General features: G+C 37.4%; 1 protein-coding gene across 3 annotated transcripts in view; it reads right to left on the bottom strand.

The window, feature by feature from the left end:
- LOC150092169 (uncharacterized) overlaps positions 1–23,392 on the bottom strand; it is a 300,320-nt gene that overhangs the window by 197,258 nt on the left and 79,670 nt on the right. For all 3 annotated transcript variants that reach the window (XM_090415233.1, XM_090415231.1, XM_090415232.1), the window contains exons 6-7: positions 21,226–21,291; positions 6,885–6,927 (exon numbers count right to left, since the gene is read on the bottom strand). In XM_090415233.1, coding sequence (XP_090271359.1) covers positions 6,885–6,927; positions 21,226–21,291 — 109 coding nt within the window. The remainder of the gene's footprint in view (positions 1–6,884; positions 6,928–21,225; positions 21,292–23,392) is intronic.

Here is a 23,392-nt window from a genome sequence, read left to right as displayed (position 1 = left end):
CAGTCAAATGAACCTCCCAATGAGTCTGGCAACTCTATAGAGGGTGTAATAATAATAATAATATGAGAAATAAGGGTGTGAGAGTTAGTGGTGGTGGTGGTTGGATATGTCAGAGAGTTGGATATGTTGGATATTACAGTGATGAAGACTGCATTCTGAAAGTAGTAATGAATGCTTGTTTAGAAATGATCAGCATAGAAATGGAATGTACAGGAATACATGGTGGAAGGTAGTTGAGGCTGGTGAGATATACGAGACAAAGAAGATAGGAGCAAGTATGAAGGTGCAGTTGAGGTGTAGCATGGGATAAAATTGCTTAAAGAAGAAAGGAATTGCTATTGCATATTATGATGCCAGGAGTTTCAGAAATTAGTGAGATGAAATTGTTGTATTGATTGAGTTTAATTGCCCCAAAATAGTTGGGATAAGTGAAACATGTTGGATGAAAATTATATCATCATGCAAGTAGAAATAGATTCATATGAAGAATCTATTTCTTCATATGAGATTATGAGATTATGAAGGAAAAGAAAGGAGGATCAGTGCTGCTGCTAATAGCAGAGAAATTATGTCGACACAGGGATCAGATGCGAGGAGAAAAAAAAGTGGCACAGGTTTTGAAGCAGTACGGTGTAAGATGGAGGATGATTATTGGGTTATTTCAGTTATGATAATATTGACTGGAATGAAGAGACAGCATGCCAGGAAATAAGGAGAATGAATTCTTGAGTTCTTAAGAGACAACAATGTAATGCAATATGTAACAGAAGGCATCCATTGGATAAGAGTATTAGATCTGATTATATCATCAGAGGATGTGATTGTGAACAGAATGTCTAATCTTTCTTCAGCTAGTGAACATGACCATGAAGTGATCACCTGGATTGTTGCCAGTCATATCAGAACTTAGTGAAGAAGGGACTTTATTATTATTATTATACAGTAACTCCATGAAGTCCAGAAACTCATCATGGGAGAACCACGTTAACGTTTATACACACAAACCTATCATACTTCTCTTTAAACGCCTTCACTCTCAGGGGTACTAACAACTAATTCTGGCAATCCATTCCTCTCATTCACCACTCTCCATGCAATAAATATAGTCCACAAACCCTTACTAACCACACTCTCACACAATTTCCATGGATGATCCCTAGTTTGTTGACTGTTTGTTATATATTGAAAAATTTCCTTTGCTTTACTTTTATAAATTCCCTTTACTATCTTATAAGTTTTTATCATGTCCTCTCATTTCTGCCTATTAACCAACCTTTGCAACCCACACACACACCTTTAAGCTATTCTCATAGGGAGCATTCCACAGACCTGCCACCAGCTTGGTCACTCATCTCTAAATCCTCTGTACCATCTCCTGATCCCTGAGAAATTCAGGTGGCCAAATCTGTGCACAGTAGTCAAGATGCAGCTGAATCTTACCCTTATAAAGTTCCCTGTTTTTACATGCTGGTGATTTCAGGGCAAGTGTTTTTCTTTGAACATTTTACCAACTTTTGCAATATGCTCTCTGAACTTCAACTCTCGTCCACCATTATCCCCATATCCCTAGCCTCATCAGTTTCCTGCAAATCCAGTACCATCAATATGCAACCTTTTCAACCCAAAGAATAACCTTACATTTTGCAACATTAAAATGTTAATCATTATCCTTTGCTCACAATGCCAGTTTATTTAAATCATCCTGTAGGATGTCTACATCACCTTTATCATTCCACCAAATTCCTGTCACTTTATTATAAAAAGTGAATAAATTACATAAACTGGACCTACTCTTTTCAAAGCCATGCTGCCCAATATAGAGTATCGTATCTTGATTCACCCACTGTTGGATTTTACCTTTAACTAACTTTTTCAATACTTTAACAATCACTTCTCTGAGATAATAATCTGGTCTGTATTTGATACTTGTGTCTTGGAACCACATTTATGTAAGGGAACTATCTTACTATCTTCTGTTCATCTATCTCAATTTAAACATGCATCTCTGTCACATCAGCAATTGCAAAATTCCACCTGGATGATACACCTTTGCAAAATGATCGCTCAGCAATTCAACTATTTCTTTTACCTTTGTTACCAGCATTAATTAAAGTCATCCTACCACTTTTTTCTTGTTACTTGCTGCATAATGGAAAAACTTTTGGATTTACTTTGGTTTGCCCTTTTGCTAATTTTCTCTCATAATCTGATTTGGCCTTTCTTAATATGCCAGTCACCCTTCTTGTTTGCAGTCTGTCAAGATTATGCTGATTACCTATTTTATGTTCCCTCCACAGGTCAAGGCTTCCTTGTTCACTGTACAAAGCTCAGTGAACAAAGAAGCTCTGACTGCCATTTTCCTTGCAAGCATTGGTACCATGAAAAAGTGCTTCTTAAACAATATCTCTAATTTTGTTGGCCATAGTTCTTCAGCTTTAGTTCATATATGTGGAACAGCAAGGATGGTGATTATAAAAAGCTTAGGGAACAACTGGAAGCTATAGTGTAGAAAGGGCAGTTGAGTGAAAAAGAGACAGATGCTGCTTGCACATGATGAAGAGCTATTTAACAGCAGCAATGTCTGAGTGTATTATTATTATTATTATTATTTGCTGAGTGGTTAGCATGTCCGCTCTCCAGTCAAGAGGCTGCAGGTTCGAATCCCGCCGTGGGCATGGATGTTTGTGATTGTCTGTGGAAATACTAGTGGTGGTGGTGGTGGTCGGTGGTAGATTGGTACATTGGTATAGTTGTGGTCAGTTGGTGGATTGTCAGTGGTGGAAGCAGAGTTGTAGAGTAGATGCCCTCCCTCGATGAGTCTTCAGACTCCCTGGAGGTGACAAATAATAATAATAATTATTATTATTTAGGCCTCCAAGGAGTCAAAAGACTCATCGCAGGAGGTCCTTCCTAGGAAACACAAGTCTATCAAGACTCATCATATTCCATCGAAAGGAATGAATGAATGCAGAGATTAAGCATGAAATCTAGCAGAAGTAGCCACTGTGGATGCAACATAAGATGAACATTGGTAATAATCAGTTGCATGAAGAGTACAAAGAGCAGATGAAGAAGGTGAGTCGGGTGGTTAAGACAGCAAAAGTGAAGTATGAGAAAAAATTAGAAAATTAATCTAAGTTTATCAGTGCATTTCCTCCTTGTGAAGGCAACATCATGAGATGCTGAAGTGTAAAAGGTATGGTGGAGAAGGGACTGATGGTGAATCAGCAGTAGGTATATATGGAATTAAGCAAAACTGATGTCAATAAGGCAGTAAGACTTGACAATATAAAACCATCTTGAAATGTTCTAGTGAATTGATGGCACCTTTTTATCATGAGTCTTTCAAAAGGGCAACTCCAAAAGAAATGCAAAGTGGGAAAAATTGTTACACTTCACAAAAGGGGGAGGGGGAATAAGACTGAGGAATAAGACTACAAATTATAGGTCAATCTGTGTGTGTATGTCTACCATTGCTGTTAAGATGTCAGAGAAGTTGGTGAGGATTAGGATTCAGAAATGGATAACAGCAATATTCTTTAAGATGGTCAGCATGGATTTGTTAGAGATGTCATGCTTTAGTAATCTGCTCACATATTACAACAAGGTGACAAATAGACTAAATAAAGGAGATGCATATACAGTAGTATACCTGGGTTTTTTCTTCCAAGTCTTTGATAGATTGCTAAATGACAAACTGATAGCTAAACTGAAACAGATGAGATTAAATAACAGACTAGTGAGTTGGATATCTGATTGGCTGTCAGACAGATATCAGCAGGTTATGTATGGAAAAAGTGGTATTCCGACAGGTGAAAGTAAATGGCGGAGTACCATAGTAGGGATCTGTTTTGGGACCATTATTATTTAACTTGTACATTAATGAGATTGGGACTAATTTATATGGAAATGTGCAGCTGTTTGCCAATCATGCAAAATTAGCAAAAACTATGAGAAGTAGAACAGATGTTGTGATCTTTCAGGATAATTTCAATAAGCTATGTGAATGGAGCTATTAATTTAATGTTGCAAAGTACGAGATCTTGAAATTTGGTAGGAACGTATACAATTAATGGGAGAATTTTGAAGTGGGTGGAAGAGATGGAGAGATCTGAGAATAATTGGATAGAGACTGGAAGTTTAGTGGTCACATTAGTAAAATTATACGAGCATCACAATGGATTATGGTAAAAATGAGAAGAAAAATGATATGCAAAAGCAAAGAAGTTATGGTTCCCTTGTATAAGACTTGATCAGGCCATATATGGACTACTGTGTGCAGATTTGGGTGCCTAGTTTTCAATGAGATGAGGATATAATAATTAATATAATGGATATAATAATAATATACTGGAGAGGGTCCAGAGAAGGTTTACTACATTAGTGCCAGGTCTATGAATGTGAGATACAAGGAATGACTGAGGGAATGAGGGGAAAAGTTGTAGAACCTTGTAAATGGAGAGTCGATGTGACTGGATCATAAGTTGGTGAGAGGTTGTTACCAGATTAAAGCAGAGGAGATTTTTCTTCATGGAGTAGAGAGGAACAAGAGTAGATCAAGGGGACATCCCTGGAAGCTGTATAAGGTGGGTGTGGGACTCTGGTTCTTTGCATGGAGAGTGACTGATGAGCAGAATGCATTACCTGAAAAAAAAGTTGTGCTTGCAGATAATGCGCATCAATCAATGCATCAATCGATGCAGTCAATGATTTTTTAGGATGAAAGAGTATGGAACTCCCACAATGACTCCTTTGACTCCATGGAGATCAGATAATAATAATAACAACAACAATAGTTTCATAATTTCAGGAATGGTAGTCAAGGGATTAGAAAAGTTGGCAAAAGACAAAATTCATGAATGGTATACTATATGGGGTGTAGCATTGTTTTGTGAAGGATAGTTCATGCATTAATAACATACTTTTTATAATAAAGTAACGGGTGAGTTGAATAAAAGTAATGACTACATGATGATACTATTGAACTTTGCAAATCCATCTGATGATACTGCAGAATTTTGATACATAAATTCCAGAAAATGAGTATGGATATAAAGTTAGTGATGTGAATAAGAGAGTGGGTGAAAGTGAGATACCAGACAGTAGTTTATTCAGGAGATGAATCCCATATAAAGCCTGTGGCTAGTGATGTGTCACATTGTTCTGCACTTGGGCCTGTACTATTTAATTTGTTCATGGATATAGGAAATGATCTAAGGGAAAAATATTCAGTTGTTTGCAGATGATGCAAAATTAGAGAGTGCAATAGTCAATAAAGATCATGTTGAAATTTTACAGAATTTAAACAAACTGGCAGTACGGCCAAAGGAGAACAGATACCTATTTAATGTCAGCAAGTGTAAGGTAATGCATTTTGGAATGAAGAGATTACCAGCTGTGTACCATATTGATTAAACTGTACTCCAGGAAATTGATGAAGCCAGGGATTTAGGGGTATTGTTGGATGGGAGTTGAAGTTCAGAGGGCATAATGCAAAAGTTGCTAAAAAAAAGCACATATGATTACCCGGTTATTGAAGAACACTTGGAAATTCAGAGATAAGCAGGTTATTATTCCTCTTTATAAGATTTTGATAAGGCCTCATCTGGATGATTATGGAGACACTTAATCACCTTGGTTTCTTGGAGATGTAGGGGAGGTGGAACAGATTCATAAGCAAGTGACCAAGATGGTGCCAAGTATCTGGGATGTTCCACATGAGGGGAGATTGAAGATTTGCGAATTAGTGATTGATTGATAGGCAGATAAGGGGGGGGGGGTGATATGAGAGAGACATATAAATTGCTTAGGGAGTTTTATAGGATGGATATGGAAGACATATTTCAGTATGTGAATGATATGAGGAAAACTAGAGGTCATCCATTGAAATTAAATAGGAGTGTGGTTAACAAGGTCATGAGGAATATATTGTTTGCTTGGAGAGTGGTTAATGAATGGAATGGAATGGAATGGATTGCCAGAATCATTTGTGAGGGCTTTGTTGGTGAATGAATTCCAGGCAAAATATGACAGGTAATGTAGATATTGATGGTTGGCGTTGATGTAATGGATCTCCCGCAATGAGTCTATGGACTTCTTGGAGGTGCCTATATGTAATAAAAATTGGGCTGAAGGAAACTGATGTAAGGAAAAATGGGGGGGGGGGATGCAGAATAAAGTTCATATTTTAAAATTAGCTAAAACAGTTTATAAATTATTGAAGAATAAACTAATCATATTAATATTGACTGGTTAGAGGTACTGGTTATTGAAGAATACACTGACAAGCAGAGCTAAGAGAGGTTACTATATCTCTTTACAGGGCCATGTGCAGAGATCTGGTCACCTGGGTTTCTTTGGAATGAGAAAGAAATGGAAAGGATCCAGAGATAAGTGAACAAGATGGTGGCAGGTCTATGGAATACCTCTTATGACAATAAACTAAAGATTTGTAGGTTACAAATCTTCAGTCTATCAATCTTACAAATCTTATAAATCTTCAGTCTATTAATTTGTAGAAATTAATTAATGGTTACAGAAAAAGGAAGCTATGACAGAGACATATAAGTTACTTTAAGGTTATTATAGGAATTAATTCAGGAAAAATTTCAGTACATAACTCATGGGGAAAGAACCAGAGATCATCCCTGAAAATTGAGCAAGGGTGTGAACACTATATTTTTTGCATGAAGGGTGGTTGAGTTCCCAGAGTCAGTTGTAAGTACTATGTTGGTAAATTAGTGCAAAGTGAAGCATAACAGTACTGTGTGAATGTTGGTTAGCATTTTGTGAAACGATAATGACCTCCTGTGATGAGTCTACAGAATCTATGAAAAGGGCCATATAATAATAATAATGATAATAATGATAATAAATTTACTAACCATTATTAACATTCTCCAAGCATTCTACCACAGAATGACGTACCTAACACCATTTAAAATAAATATAAAATATATTAGAATAGACAAATTCATATATTATCAAAAATTATAACTAGATATTATCAAATAAGTAATTAAGATCAATCATTTGTATAAATTAATTATTTGTTGAAAGTTTTTCCACTTGTTTATACTATAAATTAAAGATGGCCAAGAACTTGGTTTAATACTTTATCCAAGTGTAAGCAAACAAAGTTTGCACGTGAAGCAACTTCACAACTGGGCAACTCGTATATAGGGTTAGTGACTTCACATCACTTGCCTTAGTATCCCATAATGCAAAGCACATATCCATATGGACATGTATAATACTATGCTATAGCCTTGGTATCACTTCTTGGTCTGACTCCCACTGATGAGACCTCAATAAAGGTCAAAACCGATCTGGGTAGTGATCCCATCCCATAATGAATACCATTGTATATGTCCGTAAGGATATGTGCTTTGCATTATGGGATACTAAGTCAAACGATGTAGTCATTAGCCTCTATATACTAGTTGCCCAGTCATGAATTACTACACATGAAAACTTTGTTTGCTTACACATGGATAAAGCCAAGAAAATAATTTCTTGGTATCTTTAATTATAGTATAACAAGTGGGAAAACTTTCAACATCTATCTCTAGTACAGAATATTAGTAATAAGGAGTCACACCCTTTGGCTACTTGTATATAGAAATATGACTTCTGCATTACTTCAACATCAGTATCACTTCTGGGTCTGGCTCCCACTGATGTGATTTTATTATACAGAAGTGTTTGCTGCACTGAGATATTGAGCAGCTCTGCTCAGAGGCAGGTTTTTGCCTGTCTCTGAGTGTGTGTGGGGGGGGGTCATATCCTTCCATCTCTATTCATGTCAGGATGACATGAATAGAGATGGAAGGATATGATGTTTTTCATGAGGATAGAAAGTGTAAATACAAAGTAGAGAGGCAAGAGGGAAATAGTGCCAGTGGTTTTAAGGTAGTATGGTGTGAGATAGAGGTAAACAGAATGAAATACTTAGTTGGATGTTGTTATAGACCTGGTAATGTGGATGGTAGTGACCATGAAATATATAATCAAATTAGACAAGCAAATAATAAAAGGGTGATCATTATTGGCGATTTTAATTATGGCAATATAGACTAGGATGATGAGATACCAACTGGAAGTAAAGAAAACAAGTTTCTTGAGTTTTTGAGAGACAACTACCTCAAACAGTATGTAACAGAGGGCACATGAGAATTGAGGGTCTTGGATTTGATCACCTCGTCAGAAGATGTAATTACAAGTGAGGTGTCAAATCACCTTCCAGTTCATGAGAATGACCATGAAGTGATTACCTGGGTGGTAGCCAGAAGTGTGAGGACCTCTGTGAGAAAAGGGTATATGTAGAACAACAAGGCTGGTGATTATGAAGAGCTCTTGCAGGTGTAACATGGAATGAGGAGTTAGCTGGAAAAGAGATTAATGCAGCTTGGGGGATATTCAAGAACTATCTAGTAGAAGCAATGTCTAAATGTATTCCAATGGTCAGAAAAGTTATATGAGACAGGTGTGAAATGGATGAATGAAGAGATTATGCACGCGATACAGAGAAAAAGCCATTATGGAGACAGCATAAGAGAAGTGGTAATAATCAATTCCATTAGAATTATATCGACCTGGCAAGGAGGGTGACTCTTGTTGGTAAGGGCAACAAAAGCGAAGTATGAGCAGCAATTAACTAATGAAGCCAAAAAGAATCCTAGGAGTTCTTTCGATATGTAGCCAGCAAAAAAAAAAAGAAAATAGAAAAAGAAAAAAAAAAGAATGATTATGGAAGAATGACAATGATTGGAGAAAATGGTATAAGAACAACTGCTGCAGAAGATATAGTGAAGATACTCAATGAGCAGCTCATAAAGGTCTTTCATTGTTGTGAATGTGACATCATGAAGAGTTTGAGAGCAATTGATTACTGGGGAGGAGAGACTGACTGCAAGTGATCAAGAGGTATATGGGGAATTAAGAAAACTTGATGTTAATAAGGTTGTGGGACTGGATAATATATCACCACATATTCTGAAGGAATGTGCCAGGAAGCTGGCATCTGCCTTAACAATTTTTTTTAATATGAGTCTTGCACTGGGTCAAGTTCCAAAGGAGTGGAAGGAGGGCAGGATTGTGCCACTTCACAATGAAGGTGATAAAACTCAAGTATCCAATTATAGACCTGTCTATGTGTCTGGTGTTGTGGTTAAGTTATTGGAGAAGCTTGTGAGAACCAGTATCCTGAATTGGATTGACAACTGATGGACAGCATGGATTTGCTAAAGGGAGGTCATGTTTTAGTAATGTACTTACTTATTACAATAAAGTGACTGCTTCCTTGGACAGAGGAGACACAGTAATACACTTAGATTTTGCAAGGACTTTTGATAGAGTACCTCATGATAAACTGATAGTCAAACTAGAGAAGAGGAAAGTCACTAGTAGTGAGCCTCAAGGGTCAGTTTTAGAGTCATTGCTGTTTAACCTGTATGTTAATGATATTGGCAAAGATTTAGATGGGGATATTCAGTTGTCTTTAGATGATGCAAAGTTGGGACTAACTATGAAGAGTAGAAAAGATGTTGTGGCCTTACAAGAAGACTTGAACAGATTGAGTGAACGGCATGTGAATGGGGATGCAAGTTCGATGTTGCAAACTGTAAGATTTTAAATTTGGCAAACAAAGATGGGATGTAGAATTTATGCTTGGTGGGGATATATTGTTGGAGGTGGAGGAAATAAGAGATCTTGGGGTGATAGTGAATAAGGATCTGAAATTTAGGGGACACATTGCCAAAACTGTGAGGACAACACACAGAATTCTGGGAATGATCCAGAGGACACTGACTTGTAGAAGTATGGCGATTCTTGTTCCATTGTATATGGCTCTGATTAGGCAACACATGATCTGATTAGGCCAGACTGCTGTGAACAAATTTGTTCACCTGGTTTTCAAAAGGATGAAGAGATGCTTGAAAGGGCCCAGAGATGACTGACTAAGGTAGTTTCTGATGTCTAGAATGTCGAATATGACGAAAGGGTGAGAAGATGCAATTTAGAGTCTAGTGGATAGGAGGAAGGGGGTGATATGATAGAGATCTACAAGTTAGTAATAGGTTGTTATAGGATCAATGTTGGAGAGGTTTTACAGAAAATGGTGGGAGATCAGGGGAGAACCAGAGGTCATCCCTGGAAGCTGTATAAGGAGGGTGTGAGCAGAGTAGTGAGAAGCAGATATTTTGAATGCAGAGTTGTGAATTATTAGAATATCTTGCCTGACAGGATGGTATCAAGTGGTGTCTACAGAGAATTTGAGTGTGTTTAAGGTGCAGCATGATGAGCTGTGTGTATGACAAAAGGACATCCTAGATAAGTGTTTGACTCCATGGGGTCTTGGGATGATGATAATAATAATAATAATAATGTACAAGGTGTGTTCAAAAAAGACCAAACTTTTGCTATGAAGACTTCATTGCTCATTTTACAACATTTTAAGCACTGTCCCGTTCAAAGTAGTCTCCTCTACTGGCAATACACCGTTCCCAACAAATTTTCCATTCCAAATTTTGTTGGAATGCTTCTTGGAACGCACTTTCAGTAATGGTGAGTAGTTCTCTTATTGCATTTTCCCGAATCCTCTCTATGGTTTGGAAACAATGTCCTTTCAGAATGGTTTTAAGTTTGGGAAACAGGAAAAATTCTGCTGGGGCTAAGTCTGGAGAATAGAGTGGATGGGGTAAAATGGATATCTGATGTTTAGCCATATAACTGCAGGTGAGGAGCAAGGTATTGTCATGGTGCAACATTCAAGTCTGGTGTTCCCACAATTCAGGCCTCTTCCTGCACATAGCATCCCTCAAACAAGCTAAAATTTCCTGGTACAACTTTTTGTTTTTACCATCTGACCACGTGGTACAAATTCATAATGGACAACGCCTTTCCATTCAAAACACACAACCAACATAACCTTGATCTTTGACTGACTCATCCATCGACACTTATACCACTCATAGCACTGCATTTGACTCATACAGTCCTCCCCATAAGCTTGGTTAAGCAATTGAAATGTCTCTGTAAACTTTTTACCAAGTTTGCAGTAAAATTTCACACACACACACACACACACACACACACACTCACACACACACACACACGCGCGCGCGCGCGCGCGTGCTCACATGCGTTGTTCTTCAAGCTCTTTCATTGTCACCTTGTCACTAATCCAACAAACAGCTTGTGCACATGCTCATTTCAGTGGATGTAACTTGACGACTAATGCTCATAGCAGAATGGGGCAAATGGCAGTTTGTTGTCAAAACCTTCCACTAGGTGAGCTCAGTAGCTGCGGTGCACTCTCTATGTCAGTTGGCATGCTATTTAAAAAGTCCAGTCTTTTTTTTTTGAACACGGCTTGTATATATGGAGGTCCATATGGAGGCTGGCCTGGTTGGCTGAGTGGTTAGCCCATCCGCTCTCCAGTCAAAAGGCTGCAGGTTCAAATCCCGTGAAGGCATGGATGTTTGTGATTGTCTTCTCCCAATATGGAGTGGATCACCATGGAAGCAATAGATCCAAATACCTCCTGCAACAGGATAGGCCTTCACCCTGCAGTGGGTAGAAAAATAGAATGTTAATTTTGCCGGCCAAGTGGCTAGAGTATCCGTTCTCCAGCCAAAAGGCTGAAGGTTTGAATCTTGCCGTGGGCATGGATGTTTGTGATTGTCTATGAAAATACTAGTGGTGGGCGGTAGATGACGTTGCTGTAGATGATGATGATGATGTTGGTAGTTGTGGTTCGTTGATTGAGTATTGGAGACAGAGCTGTAGAGTAAGTGTCCGTGTCCTCCCTCGATGAGTCTTGGACTCATCGAGGGAGGATTTGTTATTTGACACCTCCCTGGAGGTGTCAAATAACAATAACAACAACAATAATAATAATAATAATAATAACAGTAATGATAATATTGCCATGAATTATTTTTCATTATGTACCATTTTCTTATTTCATGGAAATATGACTTCAACTACTGATTCAGTCCTCGGTATCTCCACCAATCTAGCTCCCAATGATGAGATCTCAATCAAGGCCTAAACCAATTTGTGCACTAAACGGTTTTGAGACTGAATGACTCTTCCCATAATGAAAGACAATAGACATGATTAAAAAGGAAGCCTGCCATACATTATAGGATAATAGAGTAATTTGATATGAACTAATCTGCCTCCATATACAGTAATATGGACACACGTAAGTTGTGAATTTACATCACATGCAAACTTTTTTTGCATGTTTTGTTTGTAAAGGATTAACTATAATATGATTTCTTGTAAAGTATAATTTAAATATATTACTTTTTTATGCTTTATACTAATACCAGGAGTATCCGGAATAAAGAAGATGAATTGGTGGCACTGATAACATCAGCCTGGCCAAATATTATTGGGATCTCTGAGATGTGGTTGACGGAAGATGATACAATAACAGGAATTGAAGTAGCAGGGTACAGCATTTTTCAGCAGGATAGGAAAACGTGGTGGTGGATTACTGCTTATGTCCTCTAAGAGTGGAGGCTTTGGAGGGTAGTGACACTAATCGTTTTGAAAGCGTATGGTGTCAGGTAGAAGTGGCCAAGAGAGGATATTTAGTGGGGGGTGTTGTGTCAGGTAGAAGTAGCGAAGACAGGATATTTAGTGTGGGGTGTTGCTACAAACCAAGGAGCACAGAGGGTGGGGAGCAGGAGATGTTTAGGCAGTTGAGCTTGGCAAGTGCAAGAAGAATGATTGTTATGGGAGATTTTAATTACATGTAGTAATAAGGGAATGGAATTTCTAGAATTCTTGATGGACAAATGTCTTATTCAACATGTAATAGAGGGAACAAGAGGTTTAAGAGTTTTCGATTTGGTCACAGTATCAGAATAGCTGATAATAAGTGAGATGACATCTCCCCCAACAGTTGGAGTATTTGACCATGTGGTTTTGACTTGGAAGATGAATAGACATGCAGGAGTATCAAAGAAAAGGGAACGTATGTGGAATTATAAGGCAGGTGATTATAATAGTCTTAGATATCAACTAGGAGAAGTTCCAATTATGGCAGAATTGGAAGGCCAGGATATCATTAGTGCTTGGGAAATTGTGAAGGAATATTTATTAGCAGTAATAGTAAGCTGTATTCCAAGAGTGAAGAAGCGGACATAATTCGGTGTAAAGTGGATGACAAACAATATCAAACAGGAACTGCAGTTGAATAAGAGATTATGGAAGAGATATAAGGAGACGGGTGGAGGGCAGATGTATGAAGAATATAAGACGCAGGCCAGGAGAGTGATTGGTATGGTGAGGAAGGCAAAACTGGAATATGAGGAGATTGGCACTAAGATCCAAAGAAAATCCTAGGGAAATTTTTTAGTTATGTAGCCAGTAGGAGGAGAAATGATTGTGGAAGAATGACATTGCAGATAAAAATGGGAATAGAGTGACTGATGCAGAGGACATAGTGGAGTTGTTCTATGAGCACTTTATTGGAGTATTTCATCCTGGAGAATAAGGTTTTAATACTAGAGGGGATAGGGCAGGTTCAGGGTTCAGAGATGCAGGAGGAGAGTGTGTTCCAAATACTGAGTACTCTAGATGTCAGTAAAGCTGTAGGACTTGATGATATTTCACCATGGGTTTTGAGAGAGAGAAAGCTGCTAAAGAAGTGACAGATCCATTGACCTGGCTCTTCAGTAAAAGTCTGGCTGCAGGAAAGGTACCCAAGGAATGGAAGGAAGGTAAGATAGTGAAGTTGCACAAGGGCAGTAGCAAACGGGAGGTGTCTAATTATAGTCAGTTTGTGTGTCATCAGTAGTTGTTAAGGTCAATATCACAGATAATATCACCCTCATCTGCCCATACAGCATTGGGCAGATGAGGGTGATATTATCTGTGAGAATCATCATGGATTTGTTAAGGGGTGCTCATGCTTTAGTAATATGATTGCCTTTTATAATAAAGTGGCAAAGCAGTTGATGAGGGAAAGGCATATGCTGCCATTTTTTTTTTGGATTTTCCAAAGGCATTTGGCAGGGTGCCACATGATAAGCTGATTATTTAAGTTGCAGCACATGGGTTTAAATGTCGGGTTAGTCAACTGGATTCAGGATTGCTGTCAGATAGGTATCAGAGAGTTGTGTATGGTGGGGCAATATTAAGGAGGCAGAAGGTTACAAGTGGGGTCCCACAGGGCTCAGTACTGGGACCTGTATTGTTCAACCTTTATATCAATGACATTGTCAATGGATTGCAAGGGGATATTCAGTTGTTTGCAGATGATGTGAAGCTGGGAAGGGTTATCAGTGATAGTGCAGACGTGGCACCCCTGCAAGAGGATTTGAATAAACCAGACAAATGGTCAAATGAATGGGGTGTCAGTTTAATGTAGAAAATGTAAAGTATTGAAGTTTGGGATCCATCGATGAGAGGCTGCATACTCAATTGGAGGACTGTACTGGAAGATGTAGGGAAGACAAGAGATTTGGAGGTGATGATTGATAGAAAACTGAAATTCAGGAAGCATATTGCAAAAGTAGTGAAGGTAACCCAGAGGATTGCTGCAATACTGAGAAGGATGCTGACCTGCAGAGATAGAAGAGTTATCATTCCATTGTATAAGACTCTGATCAGACCACACTTGAACTGTTGTTCTCAAATTTGGTCCCCAAGATTTGAAGGGGATAAATTAACTGTGGAAAGTCTACAGAGGTGAATAATAAAGATAGTTTCAGGACTGTACAATGTCAGTTTTGAGGATCGACTGAGGGAATGTGGACTGCAGAGTTTGGTGGACAGAAGAAGGAGAGGTGATATGATCGACACTTTTAAACTGTTGAGAGGCAGTTACAGAGTGGACATTGGGGAGTTCTTTTGCTTTGTGGAATAGTGGGAAGGAGCGATGACAAGAGCCCATCTCTGGAAGTTATGAAAGGAAGCTGTAAGCAAGACAGTGAGGAATGGTTTCTTTGCGTGGAGGGTAGTTGAACCGTGAAATGCATTGCCTGAGAGAGTGGTGAGAGCAAGAACGGTCAATGAGTTCAAGGAGTGGTATGATAGACTTTGTGTTTCCTAAGAAGGACCTCCCATGATGAGTCTCTTGACTCCATGGAGGCCAGAATAAGAATAATAATAATTATTATTATTATTCTTCACATTTCCAAGTGCATAGCAATATTATACTAAATATTTTGTCGTCCATCACACCCTATTTCCTATTTCATCCTAGTTCTATATTCTACATAATTTTTCCATTATTATCAGCAGTATTCTATTTTTCCTGTCTTCCTTGAATATGTAATACTGAATCAATTCTTGTTTCTTGGGTAGAATTTATGGAGACAAAAACACACATGTTAGAACAATTACTTTACTTACAATTAAGAAAATAACACTTGACATCTCTATATCAAAGTTATCATCATGGCTATATATATATATATATATATATATATATATATATATATATATATATATATATATATATATATGCACAAGATATAAGCTCTACATGGCTCCCACTGATGAGACCTCAATAAAGGTCGAAACCAATTATACTCATACCTATTATATTATACTTGTCCGTAATGATATGTGCTTTGCATTATGAGATACTAAGGCAATCGATGTGAAGTCATTAGCCTCTATATACAAGTAGCCCAGTTGTGAAGTTACTTCACATGTAAACTTTGTTTTGCTTAACTTGGATAAAGGATGAAATCAAATATATAATTTCTTGGCATCTTTAATTTATAAAAAAAAAAAAGCTACATGACACTATACATAAGTACACTAGAGTACAAATGCTATGTTAACCATTTATAATAGTATGACCTATGGTGAGAAAAAATTAAATTAAATTAAATTAAAATTTTATATAATAAGTATAATAATAATATATAATAATATACAGAGAATCAATAAAAAATTAAAGAGCAGCTACATCAAATGAACCTTTACAGTCCTGTTATCTTTAGGTTTTCTTGTGTTAGAGTTCTGCCATCATGTTCTTCTGGATGCTTTATAGGTTGCAGATGGGTTTTCCAGATTCTTGGAATTACTAATCCATCAACAGGATTGGATAGATGAAAATGGAATATTGTATGGGGGACAACATGGTTTTGTGAAGGGTAGATCATGCCTCAGTAACTTGCTCACGTTTTATAACACAGTGACGGCTGAACTGGATAGGGGTAATGGGTTTACAGTGATACTACTGGACCTTGCCAAGGCCTTTGATAGAATACCACATGGAACCCTAATCAGTAAACTGGAGCAGATGGGGATAGATATAGGGTTGGTGAGATGGATAGGAGGGTGGTTGAAGGAGAGATATCAAAGAGTGGTTTATTCAGGAGTGGAGTCTTAAAGATGTCTTGTGACTAGTGGAGTGCCACGGGGCTCTGTTCTTGGACCACTGCTTTTCAATTTGTTCATCAATGATATTGGAAAGGATCTGAGAGGAAGTGTTCACTTGTTTGCTGATGATGCAAAGTTGGGTAGAGCAATTGTGAGTGCACAGGATGTCAAAATTTTACAGGATGATTTGGATAGTTTGGAGGACTGGGCTAGGAAAAATGGATGTCAATTTAATGTGGCAAAGTGTAAGGTTATGCACTTTGGGGTGAAAAGAATAGCAGCAGTATATCGCATTGGTGGAACCATACTCCAGGAGATTGATGAGGCCAGGGATTTGGGAGTATTGGTGGATAGGAAGTTGAAGTTTAGAGGGCACATTGCAAAAGTAACTAAAACAGCTCACCAAATCACTTGGCTTCTGAAAAATACTTTAACATGCAGAGACGAACAAGTTGTTGTTCCTCTGTATCGAGCCTTGATAAGACCCCATCTGGACTTCTGTGCCCAGTTATGGGCACCAGGGTTTCTTCGTGATGGGGAGGAAGTGGAGAGGGTCCAGAGACGAGTGACCAAGATGATAGCAGGTCTGTGGAATGAACCTTATGAGAATAGGTTGAAGATTTGTGGGTTGCAGAAATTGGACGATAGGCGAAGGAGAGGTGATGTGATTGAGACATTCAAATTACTGAAGGGTTTTTATAAGATTGATCCAGAAGATATTTTTGAAAATATGACTGGTGGTGGGAGGACTAGGGGCCATGCATGGAAGCTGGGCAAGAGCGTGGTTGACAATTGTGTTAGAGCTAGGTTCTTTACTTGGAGAGTGGTAAATGAGTGGAATAAGCTTCCAGAGTCTGTTGTGGGTGCTACGACTGTGAATGAGTTCAAGGCAAGGTATGATAGATACTGTGTGAATGTTGAATAGTTGTTCTTGACATGATGTTAGGGCATCCCTCGATGAGTCTGTCGACTCCTTGGAGTTTCCCGGAACAATAACAATAATAATAATAATAATACATGTTGAGATTAGGATGATGAATCAGTATTTCACAAGCTTCCTTGAATTTTCTTTCAAACCAGGTTTTGGTGTGGTGGAGGGACTTGGTGCCTTTCCAGTTAATTCTGTGACTAGTTTGGAGTGAATGGTCCAACAGGGCGTGTTTTATTATAGTAAAGGAATTTAACGTGACATTTGTGTTCAGCTTTTTCCTATTAGAATTGTGCATCCTGTGTGAGTTGCAGGTACACTGAATTTTGTAAATCCCCAGATGGGCAAGGTAAGGAAGGGGATCTTTGGGTGAGCTAAATATACTTTTTTAATTTTGCAGGAAGTTTGAATGTTACCTTAATATTGTATTTATATCAATACAATACATTTTTTCTGATATTCTCCTAATGTATAGTATGGCTATGGCATTTTTGTAATATTGTTTTTTACCTTTTATGCCATTATTGTGGTGGATCTTGTGAACTGATTTTTTTTTTTTTTGTTGTTGTTGTAGTTATTCTTTATAAATGTTTGACTAATAATTTCATATTCATTCTTCATGACTGCTCAATGGAGAAATTGTTAAGGCTCTATATTTGAAGGTGCTGTTTACCAATAGTTTTTGTGCTTGATGGTGGTCTGAATTTTCATGTATGTATTGTCCTGCATGTATGTCAACCCATGCACTCCAAACTTGTCACAGAATTAACTGGAAAGGCCATACACTGCACCAAAACTTGATTTGAAAGAAAATTCAAGGAAGCTTGTGAGATGATTTATCATCCTGATCTCAAGAAGAATGATGGATTAGTAATTCCAAGAATCTGTAAAACCTATCTGCAAATTATTCATTTTCTTCATATAGCATCCAGAAGAACATGATGATAGAACCCTAACACAAGAAAACCTAAAGATAACAAGACTGTAGAGGTTCATTTGATGTATTTCTGCTTTAATTTTTTTTTTTTGATCTTCTGTATATCATTATATATTATTATGCTTATTTAGAATTCTAGTTTAATTTAATTAAATTTTTTTTTTCTTGCCAGAGGTCAAGCTAGTATAAACAGTTAACAAAGCAGTTAGGTGTACTTATAGACACATATGTGGGCATGCTTGTGTGCAATATCATATAGCTTGTGTCTTGTGCATATATATGTTGTACTTATGATGACCTTGATGAATAGGTTGAAACATAGAGTATTACTAATTATATGAAGAGCCAAAGGCCTCAATTCAGCAACATGAACTTATTTAAGTTAAGGGATATTATATCCCATATTGTTTCTTAGCCGAATAAGAAACTCAAAGAGTTTCATGCCGAATATAGAAACTATATAAAGTTTGGCAATTCCAAGCGTAAGCAAATACCTGGATAGTGCAGCACCTGATCCATTAGGTAGTGCAAGCTGAGGCAACTCATGGAAAGGGTGGAGCAAGCTCCGATCACTATTCTTGATATTTACCCATAATGTGAACTTAGCTCCTAGGAGCTGTATTATTGTTCAACATTATGAGAGAAGGTCACTACCCAGACTGGTTTCAACCTTTTTTGAAGTCTCATCAGTGAGTATTTAGACCTAGTTAATACCAAGTTTGTAGCGAACAGAACGTACATCTCTCATAATGTTGAACAATAATACAGCTCCTAGGAGCTAAGTTCACATTATGGGTAAATACCAAGAATAGTGATCGGAGCTTGCTCCACCCTTTCTATGAGTTGCCTCAGCTTGCACTACCTAATGGATCAGGTGCTGCACTATCCAGATATTTGCTTATGCTTGGAATTGCCGAACTTTATATAGATTCTATATTCGGCATGAAACTCTTTGAGTTTCTTATTCGGCTAAGAAGCAATATGGGATATAATATCCCTTAACTTAAACATAGAGTATTATTTTCTTAATCATAAGTAAAGTAATTGCTCTAACACATGTGTTTTTGCCTATACAATGAATGCTAACCATTGTGTAACCTTGAAAGAAAGAAATAATTGATTCTTGTTCCTGTTACAGTGTTATCCTCAATCAACAATGTTTTAGATACCCACTAATTTTTGGAAACAAACATAATTTATTAAAGCCACTTTATATTTCCCTTATTTCTAATATTTGTGGCATAATACTTTGTGTGTAAAAAACAAAGCAATGCATTTCCAGAGATATTAGACATGAACCCATTGTTGCTCTTCCCACTTTGAACCAAACTGGTTCAAAGTGGGAAGTAAAAATAAAATAAACTGGTTCAAAGTGGGTAGTAAAAAATAACCTCTATATGAGGTTATTTTTACTACCTTCCATGATGATTTTAGTTCATATTCTTTATATTGTCAAACAGCAGCCACCCGAAATGTACACTTCCACACTCATTCAAAAGCAATCTGTTTTCTGGCAGATCCCTTCTGCATTAAAACATATTCAAAACATCCAAAAACTCAAAGCTTCTCTTCTCACACATTCTAGCTATCATTAATTCATATCTGCACTCTTTTTAGTCAACTGAAAATACTATCAAATTTTGGCAATGCATTCAAAATCCTATTCTTATTCTTCTGTTGCTTTAATAGATTATCCCTAGCATTGTTTTATGGATGATGCAACTTGCCACATAGGTTATGGTGCCTCTGAGATCTTCTGTGACAATCCCCAACTTCATTTCATTCACATCTATCTACTTTTCAGCCATAGTAACATTCGATTGTATGTCTAGTCAAGTCCTCCCCATCCCCATACTTGCTCCAAGCCTGAACTTTTGAATCATTGAATCACCATACAAAATATTATTTAATACCTTGCACACCATTTTCTATTCTCATTCTTTCTATATTCATAGCTATTGACGCTTTCACTTGCAACATTCTTCTATCTCCTATATTTGTTTACCTATCACTCGTTCACTCCTTCCATTCTTCTTATACTTCTGTCATCTAGTTCTCTCTTCAATTGCTCCATTTCATATTCATTCTCTCTCTCTCTATCACATTTTTTAGAATCTTCATACTCTCCAGTTGTACTCTATTCCCCATTCATTCATTCTATCAATAATCTTCTTAGTCTTGATCTTGCCATAATCCAAACTTGAATTTATAACAAACTCCTTCCTAACTTTCTTTCTAACATATTTTATAGTCAATTCACAAATATTTTCATGCCTCTTTTTCCACACACTCATCATGTTTTTAGTAGTGTGTGCAGCAAATCCAACATGCAACGAAATCCTTAGAAAAAGATATCTACCTTAAAACATTTCAGATAAAAGAGTTAAAGTAATTATTCAAAGGCTATTTGAATTTTATTTTTGCTATACCTTCCGCTAACCACTCAGCCAGCCTGGCTGAGTGGTTAGTGTGTTAAAACTCCAGCCAAAAGGCTGTGGATTCGAATCCTGCCATGGGCATGGATGTTTGTGTTGTCTGTGGAAATACTAGTGGTGGTGGTGGTTGGCAGTAGATGGCATTGGTGTAGTTGTGATCAGTTGGTGGATTGAGTGGTTGAGAGAGTTGTAGAGCAGGTGCCCTCTCTCGATGAGTCTTTGGACTCCCTGGAGGTGTCAAATAATAATAATAATAATAATTTATTTTTTTACATAATGATCATAATTAGTATTGCAAAAATGTATAGACAACATGAATAATATGTATATAACAGTTCTATCAGTTATTTTAACTGGTTGGTGAGTCACTTGATTTCTGGATAAAACAATATATAAATGTAACTTCAGTTAAGTGACTCTTCAATTATATGACAGGCAAATTGATTTCCTGCATAAGTCAGATAATTCAGGAATCAGTGTATACATTAAAGAACAATATTTATGAAAGGATTTCTTTATATACTAAAGTTAAATGCATATTACATAAGAAACATAGATAAAATACTTACAGAGATATAATCTGCAACTGAAATGGAGAACTTAGTTTGAAGATCACAAAGTGTTTTTTGCATTTTCTGTAAAACAAAATTTGATTGATCTATTGTGATAAATAATCAAGAAAAAAACTTAAAATTAAGGCTAATATTAATAGATGAGAGCAGTGTGCTTGTACTTAAAGCAAACAGACAAAAAAGGAAGGTAGTATAAAGTGGCAGCTTCAAGTTTTGGCTGAACAACTTAGACAATATGGAAGTTTAAAAACACAGGACTGAATACCAAACAAAGAAAACATTATTATTATTATTATTATTATTATTATTATTATTATTATTACTACTAAACAAGACCTCATGGAGTTAAAGACTCATCTGAGAGGTCCTTTTATCACACACACAGCTCATCATACAGTGTTTTAAACACATTCAAACTCTTTGCAGACACCACATTCTCAGGCAAGGCATTCCAATCATTCACAACTCTGCACGAAAAAACCTGCCTCTCACTCCCCTACTCACACCCTCTTTATACAGTTTCCAGGGATGACCTCTGGTTCTCCCCTGATATCCCACTATTCTCTGTAAAACTTCTCCAGCATTGATCCTATAACAACCCCTTACCAACTTGTAGGTCTCTATCATATGTCCCCTCTTCCTCCTGTCCACCAGACTCTGCAAATTACATCTTCTCAATTTTTCCTCATACTTGACATTCCAGAGGTCAGAAACTACCTTAGTCGGTCTCCTTTGGATCCTTTCCAACATCTCTTCATCCTTCTGAAAACCCAGTGACCAAATCTGGGTACAATAGTCCATGTGTGGCCTAATCAAAGCCTTATTATTATATGGTATCTCCATGGAATCAGAAGACTAATTGTGGGAGATCCACACTACCAATTCCCATCCTCATTCAGCAAGGTAATCCATCCACTATCATTTTCCCTCCTACTCACCACATAGTGAAAAAACTCCTTGGGATTCTCCTTGGATTGCAGTGCCATTCTCCTCTTGTATTCTAATTTTTCTCTCCCTACAATACTAGCACTTTATTTCTCATGCAATGGTTTTACACCTGTCTCTTAATATGTCTTCCATAAACTCATTTTCTTCTGGAATTCCCATTTTATTTCTCTTGTTATCTATTTAATTCCAAATTGCTTTATCTTCTTCACTCAAGGTATACAATCTGCCATTGCTGTCAACAACTTTTTCTTAAGTATCTCACATGCACTAATGATCCCCCCCCTCTCTCTTCCTTCAAATTTTTTCATCCACTGCACTGCTGCAAGCTAGTTTCTAAATCTATGATAATTGCCTGACTTATAAATGCCATCCTGGTTGGCCAAGTGGTTAGTGTGTCCGTTCTCCAGCCAAAAGGCCGTGGGTTTGAATCCTGCCATGGGCATGGATATTTGTGATTGTTTGTGATAATACTAGTGGTGATGGTGAGCAGTAGATGCTGTTGGTGTAGATGATGTGGTTCACTGTAGTTGGTGGATTTCAGTTGTGGAGATGGAGAGTTGTAGAGTAGGTGCCCTCCATCAATGAGTCTTTGGACTCCTTGGAGGTGTCACATAATAATAATAATTCCACATATAAATTCATAAATTCTTTCTGTTTTGATAACTCTACATTCCTATTCATCCTCCAAATCAGTACTATATGGTTACTCTCACTAGTGGTGGCAAGTATGTTATCTCAGGTCGCAATCAGATCTGTCGATGCTATGAACAAATCCAAAACTCTTGATCCTCCTGTTCCCTTAATTCAGTAACATCTTCTCACTAACTTAAACGTCTCTCTCTCATATCACCTCTCTTCCTCCTATCTGTCCTCATATCTATCAACTCTGATAGGCGGCACCTGTGAATAAGTTTCATTAAACTTGTGCTCCCGAATTTTATCATAATTGCAATTAACGTGGCATTGTTACCAAGTTAACGTGGAAGAAATTTTTCATAGAATGGGAGACAGGAGTAGAATGAGAGGCCATTCCTGGAAACCGTACATGGAGCAGGTTTTTTGTATGGAGAGTGCTGATGCATTGCCTATTGAGTGTGGTAAATGTAACACATTGAATGAGTTTAAGGCATGTTTGATGAGTTTTGTGTGAGTGTTTACCTCTAGAATTGAATCTTTGGACTCCATGGAGGTTTGGTTTAGTAATAATAATTATAAA

The sequence above is a fragment of the Typopeltis vanoorti genome, unplaced genomic scaffold (assembly GCF_054136105.1).
Source record: "Typopeltis vanoorti isolate ZY-2024b unplaced genomic scaffold, IOZ_Tvanoo_1.0 HiC_scaffold_24, whole genome shotgun sequence".
Classification (NCBI taxonomy): Eukaryota; Metazoa; Arthropoda; class Arachnida; order Uropygi; family Thelyphonidae; genus Typopeltis; species Typopeltis vanoorti.
The sequence above is the reverse complement of the archived record's forward strand: the minus strand, read 5'-3'. Positions and strand labels throughout refer to the sequence as shown.